The sequence below is a fragment of the Cavia porcellus genome, unplaced genomic scaffold, assembly GCF_034190915.1.
Source record: "Cavia porcellus strain 051 isolate PalLab524CR breed Dunkin Hartley unplaced genomic scaffold, mCavPor4.1 scaffold_14, whole genome shotgun sequence".
NCBI classification, from domain to species: Eukaryota; Metazoa; Chordata; class Mammalia; order Rodentia; family Caviidae; genus Cavia; species Cavia porcellus.
The window spans coordinates 34,487,578-34,509,496 of record NW_026947497.1 but is presented as its reverse complement, the minus strand read 5'-3'; the positions used below and the strand labels follow the sequence as shown (position 1 = coordinate 34,509,496).

At 35.1% G+C, this 21,919-nt stretch overlaps 1 protein-coding gene across 3 annotated transcripts in view; it reads right to left on the bottom strand.

Moving 5' to 3' along the window:
* Naa15 (N-alpha-acetyltransferase 15, NatA auxiliary subunit) overlaps positions 1–21,919 on the bottom strand; it is a 90,475-nt gene that overhangs the window by 9,853 nt on the left and 58,703 nt on the right. For all 3 annotated transcript variants that reach the window (XM_063260793.1, XM_063260792.1, XM_003476786.5), the window contains exons 10-17: positions 19,985–20,057; positions 16,698–16,867; positions 15,365–15,517; positions 14,549–14,677; positions 13,343–13,556; positions 5,942–6,135; positions 831–939; positions 28–126 (exon numbers count right to left, since the gene is read on the bottom strand). In XM_063260793.1, the coding sequence (XP_063116863.1) occupies positions 28–126; positions 831–939; positions 5,942–6,135; positions 13,343–13,556; positions 14,549–14,677; positions 15,365–15,517; positions 16,698–16,867; positions 19,985–20,057 (1,141 nt within the window). The remainder of the gene's footprint in view (positions 1–27; positions 127–830; positions 940–5,941; positions 6,136–13,342; positions 13,557–14,548; positions 14,678–15,364; positions 15,518–16,697; positions 16,868–19,984; positions 20,058–21,919) is intronic.

The following is a 21,919-nucleotide window of genomic DNA, read 5'->3' as shown; positions in this document are numbered from 1 at the left end:
TTGAGTAATGGAAAATGTAAAACCTACCAGTACTAAAGAGTCGAATCATACACTCATGAAGCCAAGGATGACTAGAATCAATAGCAAATGCCCTCTTTACTGATTGTAGCATCAAAAGAAACTTTTCTATAAAAAGAAAAAGACATATTTTGATCACTTGATAAAATAAGCTGCTCTCCATTGGCAGCTCAAGACTTCACAAACAGAAAAAATGAATTTAGGCTTAATCACATCTGAATTGCAACATAGGATTGAAGTAACTTCCCGCTAATACATATCATTAAATTTTTTTTTCACCCAAACACTTGGACTGCATCAATTCAGTACAATAACATTCTAAACCTAAAAACCAAGACCTCTCACTTATCTTTTATCTCGTTCCAGGCAATACAGACAACATCACAATTACTTACGCACTCTTTTTAATGGACAATCTCCCCTCCCGTGTACATTTTCCTTTAGCAACACACTATATCTCTTAAAGGTCTGGTCCTAAGATTATCTCTTCTATGTATGAAAATAGTTAATAATGGCCAACATTTACTTGAAGATTTTAGTCCTAAGTACCACTCGAATTTTCTTACCATAATATTACCATATTGGCGTTAATCCTGGGTATGCATGTATAGTACATAAATTAGGATTTTAAATGTTTTACATCACTGTTACTATAATATCCTGTATATAAAAGGCAGGCATTTCTATGAGGAAACTTTACTGGCATTTGCTAAAATAAATCCTACAGTGATGAGGCCATTGGAGATGCATTATTATACGTAAGAAATAATTGTGAACCATTTTATGAATGCTACTGCACCCTAATTGCCTACCTTTCCTAAAGTAAATCTCAAAAGCAAAAAGATGAGTTTCTATCTTGTTCTTGACCAAGTTCTTCAATGGTGTTAAAAATTTTATAGCTTCTTCCAATGGAGTTTCAACCTAACAAAAACAAAAAATACAAATGGAAGTAAGATTCCTGGGGAATGTAATTTTATTATACTAAAATAACTTTTTGTTGTTATATATTATTTATTGTATTAAAATAATTTTTGTTGTTACAAAAAAAAACCCCAAAATCACTTACAGGCAAACCTGAAATACACTGCTGTTTTAATTCACTGTATTTAAACAAATGAGATTTTGAATTCTAGAAATCTTTTGGGTCCTGGAGGACAATCCTGAAGATTACACTCAGAGCCTTAGCACTGAACCACATACCCAGCCTTTTATATTTTTATTTTGAGACAGGTTACACTAGGTCACCCATGCTGGGTTGTGACTTAAAAAGTTCTCCTGCCCCACTCTCCGAGAGTTCTGGCATTATAGGCATGGCACCATGAGTAGTCTAGAATTCATAAAAAATACAGAAGAGGGACATGAAATTGGATGGAAACAAGAATGAAGGAAATTGTAGAAATATTATAAACTCAGTGAGAACTCCTTATAATGCTATCAAAATGAAATATGATCCATCTATGTAAAACAGTATACTCTCAATTCTTTCTTTCTTGTATTATAAATTCTATAGCAAGCCTACTTCATTAAAATATTATACTAGGGGATATGGCAGGCAGTCTAATAGATTTGTATTTACAGAACTAGGCCCCTACTATTTACCAATTACACAAATGTCACATTACATGTAATCTTGCTAGGCAGGAGTAATTTTCACGCTATGACTATGCTGTTATACAAATCTTGGGCTGAGGACTGAGACAATACTGTTTCCTGCACACTAGGGTGCAAGGCAGAAACACTTACCAGAAGTGTACAGAACATTTGGATGCTATACTCATTTTCTCTCCTCAAAAAGCACTAATAACCTACTCAACAGAAAACTGGATTTGCTATACCAACCCAACAGGCCCTTGCCATCATAGTAAACCTTATTTTACCAACATAAGTTCCGCTCAAGGAAATTATTTTACAGAATTAAAAAAAAAAGTCAAGCAAATAAAGTGCTATCTATCTATGAGATTTACCTTGCCTTAACATGTAGAAGTAGTTGCCTGTATGGGACAATGAAAATACCCATTAAAATCCCAGCAATAGTGGCAGATGGTGTTATTTTGAAAGATACATGCTCTAAACAGGATACAAAATGTGGCTCAAATAACTACTAATTCAAGAACCAAAAGATCTAGGCGAAAATAAGTGTCTTTCTCACACATCTGTAAACACTTTGCTTCTTACTCCAGTTATTCTATATTACATTGGATTTGAATTTGCAGTACACAGAGAAGACATGTTGCTCCCAGGGTAGTTAGAGAAGGAAAACTGAAACTGACAATTATCTCAAGCTTTTCAGGTTTATAAGCATATAGACTGAGATGAGGGTCATCCTGTGTTGACAAGATAATTTACTACCAGGAAGATATAGCTGCTATTATAAATTGGAAACAAAAAATATGAAAGATTAATCAGTACAAATATTATTTATCATTGTGTGGTAAAATAATGCATTTGAGCTTGAAAACACAGAAATAATTATGTCTTAATTTTAAAAACAAGAACATAAACTGGGCGTGGCATTGCACACCTGCAATTCTAGCACTCAGAAGGCTGAGGTAGGAGGAGAATCACTACAAGTTGGAAGCCAACCTGGGCTACAAAGTGAGTTCAAAGCCAGCTGGACTAATAGTAAAACTCTGTCTCAATCAATCAATCAAAACAAATGCTCCCCAAAGGATATCTGGGCCTACTGTTCCCACATATAGTCTCATTCTACATGTTTTTTTTACAGGATCTATTCTACCTGGGTTTTAATATACATACATAATCACAAAAAAAAGAAACTATGGTTTGCCTTTATATACTTTATGAAGTACACAGTTATATATACAAAAAAATGCAAACAGGAATGAGACTTTAAAATCAGTGCTTAGGTAAAAAGAAAAAAGTCAAAACCGATCTTGAAAATCCCTTTAAATTGAAAGGAGAGATAGGCAGATATGTCTATCATTAATTTGCATTACTTATATGAAATGAATGTTTAAGTACCAAAATTACAATCATTACAAGAAGATTCTCACAAGGAAAGAGGTATACAAAAACTCAGATGTCAGTCATGTCTCCCATCTGCTACTGAGTTGCGGCCCTACGTTACTGGACTGAACTGCCCACACTATGCATGATGTCCTCCCTGTTTTGTTTTTTAAAATTATAGCCAATCACCAAAGAGTTTAATTTACCCCTCAGTTAAATGCATTTAGGAGGGGAAAGCACCGTACTTGGACAATTTAAGACATCTGAAGATAATTTTAATCATATTCATTTTTTAAATTTGTAATACTGACTTGAAATCTAATCCCTGTGTTAAGATACACTATACAAGAATGTGCCTCTCCATATCACCAGTGTAATAAAACAGAAGTTTAAAATTATTAAACCTTACACAGAAAAGAAAAAGCCCCTGGGGGCTGGAGATTTAGCTCAGTGGCATAAGCACCTGCCTTGCTAGCAGGCGGTCGTGAGTTCAATCCCCGGTACCGATAAAAATGAAAAAGAAAAAAAAGAAAAAGCCCCTGAAAGAAGACGTGACAGAAACATTAAGATAGTAATTCGTAAGATTTATCAAGATAAGTAAATTCATAAATACAGCCATTGCCTCACAGTAAGTTATACATGCAAGTGATATAGCTCCCACCAAGACCTCAGATTTAAGCCAGGTATGATACCGCACACCTGTAATCCTGGGGCAGATCCCAAATTCAAGGCCAGTTTCAGCAAGTTAGGACAACCCTGTCTCAAAATCAAATAAAAAGGAATAGGGACACAGGTCCGTGCTCCCTGGGTTTAACAAACAAACAAACCTACATTAAATTCATGCTTAGTTTATTGAATGTTTAACTCACTGTATTTCTCTTCATTTACTTCTCCTTCTTAAATGGAATTATTGCCATACACACACATACACACATTATCTCCCTAGATACGGTAGGCAACTTAAAATAGCCTACAATATCACTCCCAAGTTCTTGACAGTTTGGTGTAATCTTCACTGCTATCACACTGGGAGTATGAGTGAATACAGATGCTATGAGAGGGGGGGAACATAGAGAAAGCCAACCAATAACGGACGTATGTTGTTTCCAGAAGAACAGCACCAGTATGTAATGAGGAACAATTTATGGAAAGGGGTGCTGCCTTCCACTAAACCGGTTCCAAACAAAGCAATTAGAAACACTTTCTGTAAATATTACTTTGTTCTGAGACTTAACAATGCTAGGCTTAATTAAGTCTACAGCTTGGAATCAGGTTCAAAGGCAACCACTGTAGCCTGGGCAGAAGAAAAACCTAGAAGTCTCCTTGGAGGACTGATACAAGAATTTTGTTCTATAGAAGACTGTTTATTATAGTGACTAAACAATATAGGTATCTCCTCAAAACTGTAAGAGGGTCTGGAAGGCCCCTTAATTACTGGATGACTTTGCAATTCTCCATGACGCCTGAAAGGTTAATTTTCTGTGTTTCCTTGCTTTCATGAGTATTGTTTTTATTTTTTTCAAATAGGGCCTTGAACTCACTTTGTAGCCCAGGTTGGCCCTGAATCCCCAGCAATCCTTCTGTCTCCCTTTTCTGAGTGCTAGGGTTACAGGCATGCATCATTCATTGAGCTTTTCCTGTATATTCCTTTTTTTTTTTTGGTACTGGGGATCGAACTCATGGCACTGTGCTTGCCAGGCAGGCACTTAGGCCACTGAGCTAAATCTCTGCCCTCTATTTTCCTGTATATTCTTGCAGGAAATTCCTAACAACAACAAATATTCATCTTTGTTCCTAGTGGTTATACATTTATAAAAAGATGCCAACATACTTATGTAAAATCTGGCTTAGATTTTTGTATGTTTCTTTCATCAGTACTTCTCTGTGTATGAGATGTTATTGACCGTTTTGCTCAGGTATAATTCTACACATGTTCTCCAGCTGATTGGAATTACAATTTTCATTAGTTACAGTCAAGAAAATGATTTTGAATTTTAATGTTAAAATTAAAGTCTAGGAAAATGGTTCTGGTATATTGCTTTATCATAAAGAATTTTGCAATTATTTTCACATGGACTAGGATGCCAAGGGTCAAAAGAAAGCATATAGTTATGTTATTATTCAAAATGGTTCATGCAATAATGGACACCTTGGTTTCAGCTCAAAACTTATAAACATCAAGTCATAGCTTGAAATGACAGTGCACATTTGTAAGCCCTGGTACCCTGGCAGGCAGAAGCAAAAGAATTTCAAGTTAGAGGCTATCTAGACAACTTAGCAAGACCTTTACTTAAAATTTTAAAAAAGGGCTGAAAATGTAGCTCAGTGTGAAGACCCTGGGTTCAATCCTCAATAAGTGCCCCCATCCCTACCAAAAACAAAACAAACAAACAAAATACCCAGCAGGACAGATTCTGCCTTGGGAAAATATTTAGATGCTTTCAAGATATCAGGTTTAAATAAAGGCCAGTACGGAAAATACTATAAATTGACAACATGGATAAGCAAAAGATACACATATAGTCCTTAGCTTATAACAAGCTCAATTTAGCCTACATATAATTTTTCATGTTATCCCTTATAACAGATACCAGATGGATTACATACATATTTTCTTTTAAGCCTACTAAAGACTTTTCTTCGTTCCATTTTATACATGAGAAAGTCACCAAAGAGGTTAAACTAAGAGACCCAACTTGTACCAGGAGTCTAAAAACTAACATCTGAACCCAGATCAGAATGACTCAAAATCAAAGTTACTCCCAATAGACCATTACTGTGGAACAAAATCATTATCTGAAGTTTAAATAGGAAAGATGATCAGAAACAATAAAATAATAAAATAAAAAAAGTAAAAATGACTTTTGGCTCTAAAATCTATGATCTCACACAGATTAAGATAGTAAGATAGTACTGAAATAATACTGCCTGGTTATGAAATTTCACCGAACTATACCTTGGCCAGTTTCTCTGGGATCAGTTCTTCTTTTGGACCTCCAATCTCCTCATCATCATCATCCTTCTTCTTTTTCTGATTTCTCTGCTGCTTTTCTTTTTCTGCATTTTTTTTCTCCTCTTCTATCTGGGCTTTCTTTTGAGCTCTTCTTTGTTTATTACGTAACTTCTTCAGCTCTTTGTCAGACATGTTTGCTGTAGGCAGTGAGTGTTAATGAAATTATGAAACTGTTAATCAGATTAGTAATCAACTACTACTTTTTAATACTTACAAATCCCCATAAAAAAGTACTGCAAAGCATGCATGTAAATGTGCCCATATACGCCTAGCCCTTTAATGGCCCACACTAGATAGCAAATAGAATCTCTTTTTTTAGAAAGTGTTTTAAGTCCAGGTACACATGTAAGCAACAAGCCAGAGTAAAGCACTATACTTTCCTTCAGCAATATTAAACCACTTGCAATTCTATGAAATAATATATTGTTATGTATCTCTACTGCTTTGGTCTATGTTCTCTCTTAAATTATGCTTCTTCTAATCTGGCCAATATTTACCCTGTTCGATGCCTAATGTATTTCTGCTCATCACATATTTTATTGGAATACCCATCTCTTAAATTATGGACTCCTTGGTAGATGGCATCCTAGCTTACTCATTACTTTGAATTCTCAAGGCCTAGCAGTGAGCCAAGCATACAAAAACACTCAAGTATTTGTTGACAGAAAAAATTAGTGACTATGAACATTTTATACTTGTACTGAAAGTTAACAATACCCTTAAGATAGTAAGAATTTCTCCAAAGAAAAACTGGAAACCACTGACAGATATGTTACAATAAAGTGAAAGATGTGTATCATTTAGACTTTGAACAAGACATTTAAAAATATGTTCAGTCAGGGTATATTTGGTTAATGCTTATTAATACTGGACAATGAAAAAATGTCATTGCAAAGCACACTACCTCTGCAGTAATCTCATAATATACCTGCGAATTCTTCCCTTTAAACGTGAAGGCTATACTTAATGATTCCCTTTTCAAGAACAGAACTAGTACAGGCAAAGGTATCTAACACTTTTAAGGCTTAGACTCAAAAGCCCTAGACATTTCCCCTGTTTTCTCTTGGATCACCCAGGAGCCATGTAGAATGACCGACCCCAACCCACTGGGCTGCAGTCCTGAGCAAGCCATTTTAGGAGCAGATCCAGCAACCAGGTCTTACTTCAACACCGTGTCACCTTGACTTCACCCTCCTTAGAATACCCTGAGTCTTCAAAATATTGGGGCTAAGGGACCTCTCAATTCCAGCCCACAGAAACTGTCAAATAATACATGTCTGTCATTTAAGGTTGCTAGATTTTTGAGTGAGTTGTTTTGCAGCAGTGAGTAAGCAATGCACATTTTGACACAAAGAAGTGGGATACTGCTAAAACAAAATTATGGATGTAAAACTGGAGCCAGAGAGTAACTAAATGGACAGAATTAAAAAAAAAAAAAAAAGATCAATCTTGCAAACAGCATTAGCAAAAAGTCTGAAGAGCTTTGAATTACTAAATCAGCTTTTAAGAACTCACAGGTGAGGGCTTAAAGTAGTACAAAGTTTAAGCAACAGTGATTTTCAGTGTTGACTGTGGAACATGATTGTTTTGGCTGTTCACAGTAAAATGCAAAGAAAAGAAAGAAACTAAAAGAATTACCAGAGATTTGATGGTTTTAAAAATGAAGTCACTCCAGAAATATCTGATGAGAAAGATCAAATCCAAGAGTTTGTCAGGAAAACAGGTTAAGAAAGAAAGCCAAAATAAAATGGCTTTAAAATCTTTTAAGACCCAGCACCTGAAAGATGGTGCCTGTTATGATTGATACATTGTTTCAACTTGAGAAGTTTAGAAGTTTAAACTCTAACTCAGCAGGGAGCCAGGGTACTTTGTAAACAACCTCATCTTGTGCAAGAGGAGGGCAAGGAGATTTTGTGAGTGCTACAGGCCTGGTCTGGAAGGGGCGTGGCCTGTGTACACTGTAAAGGAGGAAAAGAGGCTTGCCCTCCTCTTCTTTTTGTTCTGGCTACTTTTGCTCTGGCTGCTGCTGCTGCCTTGAAATGTGGACCCAGTACCATGCCACTCAGCCTTGGAGCCAGCTAACTATGGACCGACACCTCCATAAACTGAGCTAAATAAACCTTTTCTTCCTTTATTTTGGGTGTCAGGTATTTTGTCCCAGTAACCAGAAAAAAGTAACCAAGCCTCAACTGTAAGTGTTCCAGCTGCTTTCTTCTGACTAATCAGGATGTAAAGGAAGTAATGGAGTTTCATATCAAGCATATAAAACACTAAAAAGGTACTGGCTCCGTACTTCGCCTTTTCTCTTTCATGGCTGTTTACTACATCTTGAGGACTCTAGAAATCCTATAGAAAACCTAAAAAATAAAGTCTCTTGGCACAGCCATATGTATATATATATATATAAGAGAGTCACCTAGAAAACAGACCTTTGGGCCCTCATTTGAATACTGCAGGCTCTTACTGTGTTTTTCAGGCTGGCCTCGAACTCGATCTCTTGCTTCTGTCTCCTGAGTGCTAGGATTTACAGGCACAGCCACCACACCTGGCTCAGCCTATATTTCTTTCTTTCTTTCTTTTTTTGTAGTACTGGGCATTGAACTCACAACCCGCACTTGCCAGGCAGGCACCTACCCTGCAGAGCTAAATCCCCAGCTGAGCCTAAATCTAATCTGTAACTTTAAAAGAGACCCAAATCTAGAACCACCTAGGCACTGCTGAATTCTTAAGCCACAGAAATGATTGTTTTAAGTGGCTAATTTATTATCTAGTAATAAATATACCACCGCTAAAATCAAATTTACACCTGTTTTTCTTTTTCCTGGTAAAGAATTGCTACCCACCCACCTTTTTGGCTCTAGGCATTGAACCTGGGGCCCTCATACTGTGCTGTATGTCCAGCAACTCCATCTACCCTTTTTTTAAAAGTCTTTTTCCTTTTTATTGGTACTAGGGATTGAACTCACGACTACCTGCTTGCAAGGCAGGCGCTTATGCCACTGAGCTAAATCCCCAGCCCGTTCCATCTACCCTTTGCTAAGTCCCTTTAGTTGGCTCAAATTTGTGATCTTCCTGCTTTAGTCTCCTAGTGTGATGAGGTTACAAGCATAAGCTACCTCACAAAGTGGGAAGAATCCCTTAATAGTAAAATAGGAAAATTTCAAGTAAGGATAAAAATTACATTCTGGGGCCAGGGATAAGTGCCCACCTGGTAAGCAGTCATCAGTTCAATTTCTGATTTAAAAAAAAAAACTGTATTGGAAGACTAAATAAATGCTGACTTTTTAAAATGACATAAGAGGGCTGGGGATTTAGCTCAGCGGCATAAGCGCCTGCCTTGCAAGCAGGCAGTCGTGAGTTCGATCCCTGGTACCAATAAAAAAGAAAAAGACTAAAAAAAATAAAATGACATAAGAAAACTGCTATACTACTTTTACCCTTGCTACACAATATAGTACACACATTGTTTAACGTTCTCAACAACCTCACGGAGTAACATATATGTATGTGTGTGTGTGTGTGTGTGTGTGTATATAAAATATACAAAATGGCTCAGCATCCTCACTGTAGATTCAACTACTGTGATCAAAAATGCCAGAAAAAATATTGTACAACTGGATATGGTGGCATATACCTGACCTGTAAATCCCATCACTTGGAAGGCAGAGGCAGGAGGATCATGAGTTGAGCTCACCCTTGGCTACACAATGAGATTTAGGCCAGCCTTGAACTACATAATCAAACCCACTCACAAAACCAAACCAAACCAAACCCAGAAAAAAAATCTCTGTTGATACTGAACATTATAGATTATTTTTCTTATCAGTATTAGCTAAACCATAAAATTACATATTAGTTATTATAAGGAACGTAGAAATTATTTACAATATATAAGCAAATGCAGGTAGGTTTTATGTAAATATTACACTATTACTCCATTTTCTATGAGAGATCTGAGCATCTGTGGATTTTAGCATATGAAAAAGGCCCCAATACCAACCAACCAGTCCTTAAGAGTACTAAGGGATAAGTATATACAAAAACAGAGGTTGCACAATTGTGAAAAATGGCAACTCATGGTGATAGTGAAAGTCAGAGCAAGGATCTAAAACGTCTTAAGGAGGACAGCAAAGTCTAAGTTTCTTCTGTTATGCTACTGTACCACAGGTCAGCACACTGTTCCTACAACGGTCACAATGCCAAGGATTTTCAGCTTTGCAGAAAATGAGCCTCTTGCAACTAAACTTAGCTGCAAATGTTCCAGTAAAATTCTATTATCAAAACAAGACTGGAGTGTGGATCTAATCCATGGGCTGTAGTTAGGGGCCATATTCTTTATTACTTATTTCTGCCTTAAAAGGACTCATGTCAGCTCACCACAGTAGATTTACAATGATTATGTCACAAGCTATTTATTTATTTATTTATTTATTGGTGCCATTTCTCTCGACCATGCATTTGTAAGGCAGACGCTTATGCTGCTGAGTTAAATCCCTAGCCCAGGCTATTTAGATACACAATTACTTTATATACTCTTCCATGCAACTCAACTTTAATTCAGAGAGTCTTTCTCAAATAACTGTGTAGGGAAGATTTCTCTCCAGAAATCATGACATCTCACTATGAAAATGGTATGTTAAAAATGGGTCCCCCTGTTTGTTGTATTCTGAAAATTTTTTTTCTCTTTGAAATAAAATGAATTTGAAAAAAGTGGGTTAAATGATAAATCACTATGTAATTCTCCTAGCTTAATTCCAAGATGATGTTTAATGCTCCAGCAATCTTCATCTTTTAGTAAAATAACTAAAAATTATAGTAGTACTAAAAAGAGGAGCTGGTGATAAAAACAGCAGGGTACTAGCAAAAAGACCTGAGGATCAATGGAACAGATTAGAAGATAGAGAAAAGACTCCAAACACAATCAGCCACCTTATCTTTATTAAAGGAGCCAAACACCTTCACTGGAAGAAAGATAGCCTTTTTAATATATTAGATGGAAAAGCTGGCTTTCCACGTGCTAAAGACTAAAATTAGACCCATGTCTCTCACTATACACTAAACTAAAATTGAAATGGATCAAAGATCTAAATATTAAAACAGAATGGGTTCTGACTGGTCATAGGTAAAAAAAAAATTTAAAAAAACCAGAAATACTAAATATACTGGCAGATACAACAGGTAGAATCCTTTAAGACAATGGTATAGGCCAAAGACTTTATGAACATAACCTCAATATCACAAAGAATCAACAGCTGGAATCTTATCTTATTAAAAAGCTTTTTGCATAGCAAAAGAAACCACCAAGAGAGTTAAGAGGCAATACACAGTGTGGGAAAAAATTTTTGCCGACTGTTCCTCAAAAAAGACTATTCCTATTATCTAGAATATATGAAGAACTCAAAAAACCAGGCCCCTCCCTCCAAATTTAAAGATTCAATCCAAAAATGGGCATCTGAAATGAAAAGACACTTTTCAGATAAGGAAGTAGAAGTGAAAATATATAAAAAAAAGTTCCACATTATTAGTCATAGGACAAATGCAAATTAAAACAATGCTGAGATTCCATCTCACTCCAGAAAGAATTGTTATTATCAAGAAATCAACCAATAACAAATGCTGCCAGGGCTGTGGGGAAAATGTAACCCTTCTCCATGTCAGTGAAGTGCAGACTGATGAAAACACTGGGTAATTCAGTGTAAAGATTCTTCAAAAAAGTGAAACTGGGTTCCATTTCACCCAGTTATTCCTCTTACTGGTATCGTCTCAAAAGAATTAAAAAGCATCATACACACAATACAAAAACATCCTTTTTTTGTTTTTGTTTTTTGTCTTTTTGACACACAATCTCACTATGTAGTACAGGTAGGCCTTGAACTCACTTTGTAAGCCCAGGTTGGCCTCAAACTCACAGTGATCCCCCTGTCTCAGCCTTCCAAGTGCTGAGATGACAGGTATGTACCACCATGCCCAGCTTATGCACACCTATATTTATAGCAGTTTATAATATCTACCTCTTAGAGTCCAAATACCCACCAATCAATGAATAGATAAAGAAGAGGTATTTTGTATGGGGTTTAAAAAAATTACAATGGAGTACTACTATGCCATAAAGAAGGATAAGTTTGAGCCATTCTAGCTACATGAATTCACCCTGGGACACATTTAGATACCATACTATTTCTCCAGGGTTAAGAAAACAAAAGTATACATGAGAACCAAACTGTATAATTGATGTTGGGAAATGGGAAGCAAAGGTTAAAAATGTTCAAATGAGAAGGGAGGTGGAGGGAGAGGGAGAAAAGAACAAAAGGACAAGAAAGGAAAAATAGAAGCAAAGCTCTCATAAGTAACGAAGGGCTTGGGGATTGAGGGGAGGGGAGGGGAATGGGAAAAAAAGAAGCAAGATATGTCAGGCACCAGTATAAACTTCTATGATGAATGTTATCATTATATGTATGCACATTTAGAGATCTAGAATGTGCGAATAAAGTAACAACAAAGTCAAAAAAGAAGACAAAAAAAAAGAGGAGCTGGGCATGGTGACATATGCCTGTAATGAGAGCATTTGGGAAGGCTGAAGAAAAAATCTGAGCCTGGGTTAGGTTATTTAGTGCCTAGACCTTGTGTCAAAATAAAACTTAATATGATAAAAGAAGGCTGGGAACCCAGCTCAATATGAAAGCCAGGTTCAGGGGCTGGGGATTTAGCTCAGCGGCATAAGCGCCTGCCTTGCAAGCAGGCAGTCGTGAGTTCAATCCCTGGTACCGATAAAAACGAAAAAGACCAAAAAAAAATTGAAAGCCAGGTTCAATTTCAGATATTAGAGAACAAAAGTAAACTAAACACCCCCTCAAAAAAAGAGGAACAACCAGTTACACTACCAGTCAACACTAATGTGTTCCCACACTAATCATGCACTTAGAAATTTATAGTACTGCAGTTAGATGAGTAAATCATATAGTAAATGTAAGTCTTTTTTTTTATGCCTTTTTTTGGTCTTTTTCCTTTTTATCGGTACCAGGGATCAAACTCACGACTGCCTGCTTGCAAGGCAGGTGCTTATGCCGCTGAGCTAAATCCCCAGCCCCGTAAATGTAAGTCTTAACAAATTCAAACTTTTTGAATGCTAAGTATCTAACTCTTTGCTAAATCTTTGTTTTAAAAATCTAATAAGTAGTATTTTTCTGTTGCTTAAAGAAATTCATGAAACATTCAGCATTTACTGCCTTTGTGTAACATCTTCCCAAGACTCCTAATTAAAATTCCCAGAAGAACTGCATTACCAAACACCATAATGTATAAAATATCACCGCAAAACATAGTAAGAAACTGTTGATGGTATACCTGTATCAGCTTCATGTTCTTTATTTTCATCAGTAAGGGGGTTGTCATGAAGCTTCAAATAGATCTCGATAGCAATTCTTGCTGCCTTGAAGTAAAACGGATGTTGTCGAAGTACATCTTCTAGTTTTAATAAGTCCACATATGATCTAAGGGTAATCTTCCTCATACAGTATGTATGAAAGTCAAACTGGTCATCAGTGATTTCTATAAAATGCTAACAAAATTATCTTTTTATTATTATACTGAAGTATAGCAATGTATAAGAAAATTATAAATCAAACCCTTGGACTCACTCTTTTGGTACAAAAAATTGTAAAGCAAAAATATTATAATCATTCAATATAAACAATTTGCATATCAAATAAACTGGCCACCACCAAAAGACATGACATTACAGGTGTTAAAACTCTCTGAATAAAAGGGAGTACCAATGCCACGCACATACATGCACGCACGCAAGCACACACACACCTCCATTCTTAACCCTACACTTAAGTAAAGCTATTCTAACAAACTAAGTGATTAACATACAAAAATGTGCGATACAGCAGATTCACATTACACACCAAGTTTTTTATTTAAAGCCGTTTGTAAGTGATTATGATACACAGTTTTGTTTTGGTTGTTTTGGAGGCTACATATCTAAATTCTATACAGTATCAGTCTGGTGCGTGGGAGAAAAATCAGAAACTTCCACATTTCAACCAAGTGTTCTATACTTGACAATGTTATAAATGTAAACTTAATTATATAAGCTATGTTTATCTGTGAAAAACAAAAAATGAAAGTCCATTACAAGTGATAAAAATAAATCTAAAGAGAAATAGGAAAATACTTTTATCAGAAAATAAACTGCTATCTACAGAAACCTTGTGAGAAGCTTTAAGGCTTGGATCTTACAAGAATATATAGCATCACCATGCAACCTCATGATAGACAAAGGAAGTAGCAATGCTCAAGAGTTTCAAGTCATTAAAAACAGTCAGGATACAAAATTTACATAAAGTTTTTGAAAAACAATTATTGCAAGAATAGATAAGAGTACTCTGCAGAAAATATAGTACATATTTCCATTATAAAATTTTAAAAGTAAACACCAATTTTAATAATTAACCTTGATTTATCAAGATGGAGGAAAAAAGTAAGATTTGCCCCAAACCCTCAATAGCAAATAAAATATGAAAGTCATATGTCAAAAATACTTACTCTTTCAATTTCATGACATTTCTTAAGTGCTTCACCAAATTTATTCATTGCTTTATATGCTTGGGCACATTCTGTCTGGAACCACATGCACTGCATTTCATTCAAATTCTCCACTGCAGATGTTCCTTCCTACACAAAAATCACATATAGTCAAGTCCATTTCTCACCAAATACACCATTCCACTACCAATTTAAAAAGGAAAGACAGTCAACAGATATAAATTCTTCTGAAACATTCCTTCAGTTTTCAAACCATTTTTATAGTAAGAAATAGTAGTTAAAAAGTAAAATAAATTAAAACTTTGTGAACACTAAAAATAGTAAGGATTTATCTAAATCATCACACAAAAGTTGTACATTAATTGGGGGTTGGCATTAACATAAGAAAAAGAACACTAGGAGCTGGGCACAGTGGCACATGCCAGTAATTCAGCATTTAGGAGGTAGAGGCAGGAGGATCACTCTCAGTAAAGCCAGCCTAGGCTACATACTGAGCCTAAGGCCAGACCCATAGTAAAACCCTGCCTCAAAAAAGCAAAAGTAAACAGTTTTTTAAACATCTGGGCTATTCCGTTACTAAAAGTATTGAAAAAAAATTCTGAAAAAGACCAAGGTAAGCCCGCTGTGGTCGTGCACAACTGTAATCCCATCACTTGGGAGGCTAAAGCAGGATTGCCTGGAATTCAAGTCCAGCCTGAAATACATAGAATGAGATACTATCTCAAAAAAAAAAAAAAAAAAAAAAAAAGAGCAAGGTGTAAGTATAAATTGGCTATGTCCTATTCATTCATAAGTAAGAACAATAGCTATACAAACCCTCGTAAACTTTGAGCACATTTCTTCAGCCTCTTTAATGAGACTGGCTTTTAGCATGTATTTTGCACATTTGGAGTTGATAAATCTGTCTGCTGTGTCCAAGGCCTGGGCTTCATCCATCCACCTCGCAGCTTCTTTAATATTCCCAGCATGCTTATAAATCACAAAAGCAAAGCAACCAGTCAGTATGCTAATTTTACTGGACAGGTCATTTTTTTCCTATTGATAATTAAAATAAATGAAAGAAAAGGAACTAGCAACTAGCATCTGAAGATGCTAATTAACATGGAAACATGTATTCCTCTGTAAATTCTTACATCTTTCTGGCCATCTATCTAAAATGTAGGCTCTCTGATAATGAAGTTGTTTTAATGTTATATCTACATTGTGTACAACAGCACTTGCCACGTAGTGAACACTGAGAAACAATTGTAAAATCAAACCAAAAAATGACAATGTAAGCCTTCAGTGAGAATCACATAATTCAGTGTAGGTACGGCCAGCTCCAAAGGAACCTGGAAACATTAGTGATAAGGATCATAATGGACAGTCCCAATGATCCTCATTCAAATTTATCTAAGTAGTAATAAAACCATGAACATGAAAAGCAAAACCTGGCTTTAAAAATGCTGGTGCAACATTGCTGATGTAGCAATGACAGAGCACTGCCTAGTGTGCTTGAGGCAACAATGATCAACCTTCAGTGACAAGCCACCATCAAAATACAATGTAAAATATACTAAAATTCATAGTTTTCTGGCTAAATAAATCACTGTTTCACAACTATCAACATCAACAGCTTTGATTACTAAATTTTATTTGCAATATGATAGAAAAGAGCTACTTTTAAGATGAGGCCAAATGCTCACTTTAGCAGCACATATACTAAGATGAGGCCAAACATGCAACTGGGGAGCCTCAAGCAAAGGCCAGGAACTGGAAAATAAAAAGATAAAGTATGTAGAAAGTATAATAAAATCTTTGCCATTTCATTTCATCAGATGCTGATATGTGATCACAATTATTAACCGAAATACACACTTCACAGGATGTAACTTTCCTTTGGATTACTATACTCTTACTCACCAGAAGAAAATAACCAGCTATATACACACAAATACATGAGAATACATGAATGAATAGCCTTATGTATATGCAGATACAAATGATCAAATAGGCACAACTACCACATTAGAAGAAATGAGAATGAGAAATGTAGTTTTTATTCCATATTTCCATGCATCATAAATGTAATTTTTCTTACAACATTTAGAAATGATGAAATACTAAAAAAATTATGATACACGTAATTACCTTAGGGGGGAATTTTTACCTTATAGATTTTAGCTTTCACAAGAAACAGTTCTATCAACGTAGGTGTACTTTCAATGGCAGTATTTATATATTCCAAAGCAATAGATGGCTGACCAATCCTGTCATAATGTTGCGCCAAGTAGTATTGGACCCAAAGTAATGTGGTTGGTGGTTCTTCCTTTCCATCATCTTTAAAAAGCAAAGGATGAGTGAGAGGGAAGAAATCAAGACTAGGTATTACATATATTAAGAGTATATCCTTCAAAATGGTCCCTCTATAAGGAAATTAGACTAAATATTGTTTATGTGGCCCAGTCGTAACAATACCACTAAGAATGTAAAATCTTTGAAAGGGACTATGTTTTCTACTCTGCATTCATGTAGCCCCTGAGCACAATGCCTTGCATATAACTTTTTATAACAAATATGGTTGATAAATAAGCTCAATCCTGGAGCTACCTAAAAAGGAAATCAAAAAGAAGCTGGTGTTATATTAAAACTATGGGGGTTGGGGATTTAGCTCACAGGAATAAGTGCCTGCCTGGCAAGTGCCAGTCATGAATTTGATCCCCGGCACCAAAAAACAAACAAATAAACAAATGAATAAATAACCAAACAAACAAACTATGAGAATGTATGCCTCAGGACGTTGTGGTTGGTGGAGATGACCCAGAAGAAATCTTTTTCATTAATGTAAGATTTAAAAAAACTTTAACTGCTTGAGTTTGAATGTACTAAACCGTGTATGAATATATCTACAATACGGTTATTTTACATTTTGATGATAATCTTAGTTGATTTTAGTATTATGTTAAATATACAAAGATAAGTTATTTAGCCTAAATAAAAACTATCCCCCAAAATGAGATCATAATTAGAAAAAACTTATTCTGATTAAATATACTCTAAAGAAAATGTGTAAATTAAAAATACAAACCACACATTTAAAAGATTCTTTTTTAATATAAATTTCTACAATCTGAAAACTGTTACTTGCTTTCAAAGAAAGCAATATATTGCCTTTTTTTCTCTCCTAGTAAAGCAAGACGGCTCAGTGGACAAACAATAGGAGTGGAACTCAACAACTCCAGATTTAATAGATCTGCAACAAAAGTGCAGCATATTCTTAGGCATGTTAGTGAACCTCTTCCTCATTTGTAAAACATGTAGGAAAATGATGATAACCAAAGTAATATTGAGATGATTAACCAATGAATCCATAGTAAAGCTTTCTAAAAAGTACTATCAAAATTAATCTGAGACATGAAAACAATGATCAACTTAATAGCAGGGTACACCCTGGATTCCACCATACTGGCCTTTACCACTATGGGAACCAGCGGTCCTGGAAAAACAATGATTCCAGATCGTTACTGGCAGCATAAAAGATAAACTTGTCATATTAAACAGCTATCAACTATTGCCATGGCATGTGAATGATGGGACTCATGTGAGATTTAAACCCACAAGTTCATAATATCTTAAAAAATTTATTTGCCATCTTTGAAAAATGAACTTTCAAAAATGCATCAAATCTTTTGAAATGTTCTTCTGAAAACTGAGCTAAATGATTCTTTTGAAAATTTAAGAAAAAAAGGGAACAAGGAGAATGAGAAGAAAATGTTACCATATTTTTCCTATACAAAAGGAAACATTGAGCAAATAACATATGAAATAAAAATTGTTTTTTAAGATATTAACACTGGGCCGGGCGTGGTGGCTCACGCCTGTAATCCCAGCACTCAGGAGGCTGAGGCAGGAGGGTTGTTGTGAGTTCGAGACCGGCCTGGGCTACAAAGTGAGCTCAAGGCTAGCCTCAACAGTGTAGAAAGACCCTGTCTAAAAACAACAAAAACACACAAACAAAAAAAGATATTAACACTGGGGCTGGGATTTAGCTCAGAGGCACAAGCACCTGCCTGGCAAGCACAAGTTCATGGGGTCCATCCCTAGTATCATGCCCCCGCAAAAGATATTAATACTGTGTGTCTACTGATGGAAGAATATGCCACCTATAAAATATTCTTGCTCACCACTTTTATGCTGACCAAAAATAAAAACAGCAAAACACAAAATGGAATCTCATGAAGCCTCTAGCTGGACCTATTAGAAGATTTGGAAATGTTTTATTTTTTAAAATTTATTATTATCATTATGACTGATTTTTTTGACACAAGGTCCTTTTATATAGTTCAGGCTGGCCTTGAACTCATTATTAATCCCAGACTGCCTTCAAATGAGTAATCCTCTTGCTTTACCCTACCAAGTGCTACCTACTGGAAATGGAAATGTTTTATATCAATCCTGTCCAATATGGCAGGTATTGGCTACTGTGCTATAACTGAGTAACTGAATTTTTGTTATTACTTCATTTTTAAAAGTATTAACCAGTCACTGAGATTAATGCTAGCATGCAAGATACAACTCCACATCCTACTAACACCTTATAAAAAATGCAGACAGAATAATGTTTTAACACGAGTATACTCAGCAAAATCTAGACAAAGAAAACACAAGAAAAGAACTTCAACAAATAATTTGAAAAGAAACTATTACATTAAAAAAACTTATGAGATATATCAACTAAACTCAAAGCGTAACAACTTTTTTTGAATTGTCTGCCACTCAAACTTTAAAAAAAGAAAAAATATTACCCTACATTTCTTAATTAAGAAAGTACTAATTTTTGGTTATACATGGTGGCACATGCCTATAATCCCAGCACTTGGGAGGCTGAGACAGGAGGATCACTGTCAGTTCAAGGCCAGTCTAGGCTACAAAGTGAGTTCAAGGCCAGCCTGAACTACATCAACAGATTCTGTCTCAAAAAGGAAAAGGGGGCAGGAGGGAGAACAGTACTAATTTTCAAGTGTGATAATGGTATTATAGTTATGTTTTAACTTAAATCCTTACCTTTGAGTAACACTGAAATATCCATGAATGAAACCATGTGATATCTGAATTTGCTTTGGAATGTGGGTATACAGGTAAGTAAGACTATCAAAATATTTGAACATGACTTCAAAACTATTAAAGCTAAGTGGTGGGTGCGTGGAGGATCACTATATTACTAAATCTAGTCTTATAAGGTGTTAAGTTTTACATAAAGTTTTACCCAATAAACTAATGTGATTTGCTTCTAATCAAGTATCATTATACAATGTGCCAATTACTGGATTTCTATGCTAATGAGAAAAAATTTAAATGCATTATGCATATTGTCTAAATAATACTGGCCTTCTGGTTAAGAATTTCATAATGTATGGAAATTTTCAAGATTTTTTAAAATAAAGTTTGAACACTTACCACTGGGGTTAAATAAACGGCAGCTTTTTAGAGAGGTTTCATAACCTACTACTAATTCTTCTATGATTGCCACCTAGAATACAAACACACAAGCACACCTTAACAGAAAAAAGTTACTACTGTGCAAAATGTCTTATTAAGACTGAATAAACACTCCAACACACACACACACACACACACACACACACACACACACACTCCTTTATAAATTGCTTCTATTTCTAGCTAATAATTTGAAAACGTCTTTTTGTGAAGTATGCATCAAAATGTTTTTAAAAACTCAATGGTAATAAAAATATAAACAAACAGACAAACAAACTCATTGGTAGGTTCCTTTTCCCCACTAGAAAATAATCAGAAATCAGGAAAGGGTTAAACACAGGCAATATTGTAGATAATTTATATTTTAATTCATTGTTATATCAGAACACATAAATAATACCCATAATTAATGTCTGCTCTTTAAGAATCAAGAATAAAATGTTATGTGAAAAAAGAATTTTCTATGAACAGATGGTAATAATTATCCTAAATTTTATAATCCAATAGAAATCAGTAGAAAAGCTAAACACAGAACAGCAGGGTATACAAGGACTAGAGAATCAGTAGCAAACTAGGTTGTGATTCTTTCTTCAATCTTCATTATATGACTTTCCCCAAGTGTTCTAGAGAGAGCCAGAAAATTTTTAATTCATTAATTCCCCTGATTAAGCTGAGCAGAATGGCAAATGTTGATATAGTTCCAGCTATTCAGGAGGTTGAAGGAGGAAGATTGCCTGAGGAGTTCGAGGCCAATTTGAGCAATACAATGAAAACCCATCTCAAAAATACAAAGCAGACAAAACTACTTCCCATCGTTGGTAATATATTTTTATGGATTTCTATTAGTACAGAAGTTCTCTTACATGACCTGTCTTAACTAAACAAATCGACACCAGCTTCTAATTCTGAATAAACTATGAAGTCTGAAGGGTTTTAGGCAGGTTATTTATTCCGAAATTCCTGTGCCAAGCTACAAGGTCCCCATAAGCCAAGCTATACGCTTCGTAAAATTCAATTGTTTTCTCAACTTGATTTTTTTTTTATTTAAAGAGAAAAAAGATAGCAAATAAAAAAAAAAAAGCAGTGAAAGGGTACAAATAATACAGGATTACAATAAAAAAAATTATACATTAAGAAATCACTAGTTAATAGGCCACACACCGTCATCCTAGAAACAGCTGTCCAAATTACAAAATTAAAGAATATAAAGTGGACATTCATACAGTGAGATTGCAGAGTTCCGTTCAGTGATCCAACAAAAGCTCAGTAATATGGTTTTCCATCCTACACACTCAAACATACATGCAGTTATATCCCTTATACCACTTTCCTTTCCTCTCTTTTTTACAATAACAGTTACACTTTTTGGGTTTTTTTACTCCCACAGTTCTCAACTCTATTTTAATGTTATATTTATTATCAATAGGTAGAGTTATTATAATGGCTGAATTCCACAATATATAAACATAAGATATTAGAAGAAAAAGAACTATTTCTAATAGGTGGAACAACATGGAAAGACTCAAAGAGAAATTTGAAAGTTTAAGCCAAATTTAAGTGTAAATTAGGAAAATACAAATAGAAATTTTAAAACTTTAGCTCTCTATACTTAAAACTGCTTCAAAAACAGCAAACTCAAATCTATAAATAAGAGGTAATTTATGCAAGTGATGAGAACAATCAATAATGCCCATACATCCTGGGCTTCTCAAAACTGGCAATTAAATATACATTGTATGTTACATATATTTAACTTGCTCCACCTTTCTGGTTCTTTTCAATGTAACTAATTTGCTTTTAATCCAACTAAGATGTCTAAATAATCTAAATTATCAATACCTTCTATAAAAAGCATTTTCAATTATTACAACACACAGTTGAAAGAGTAAGATC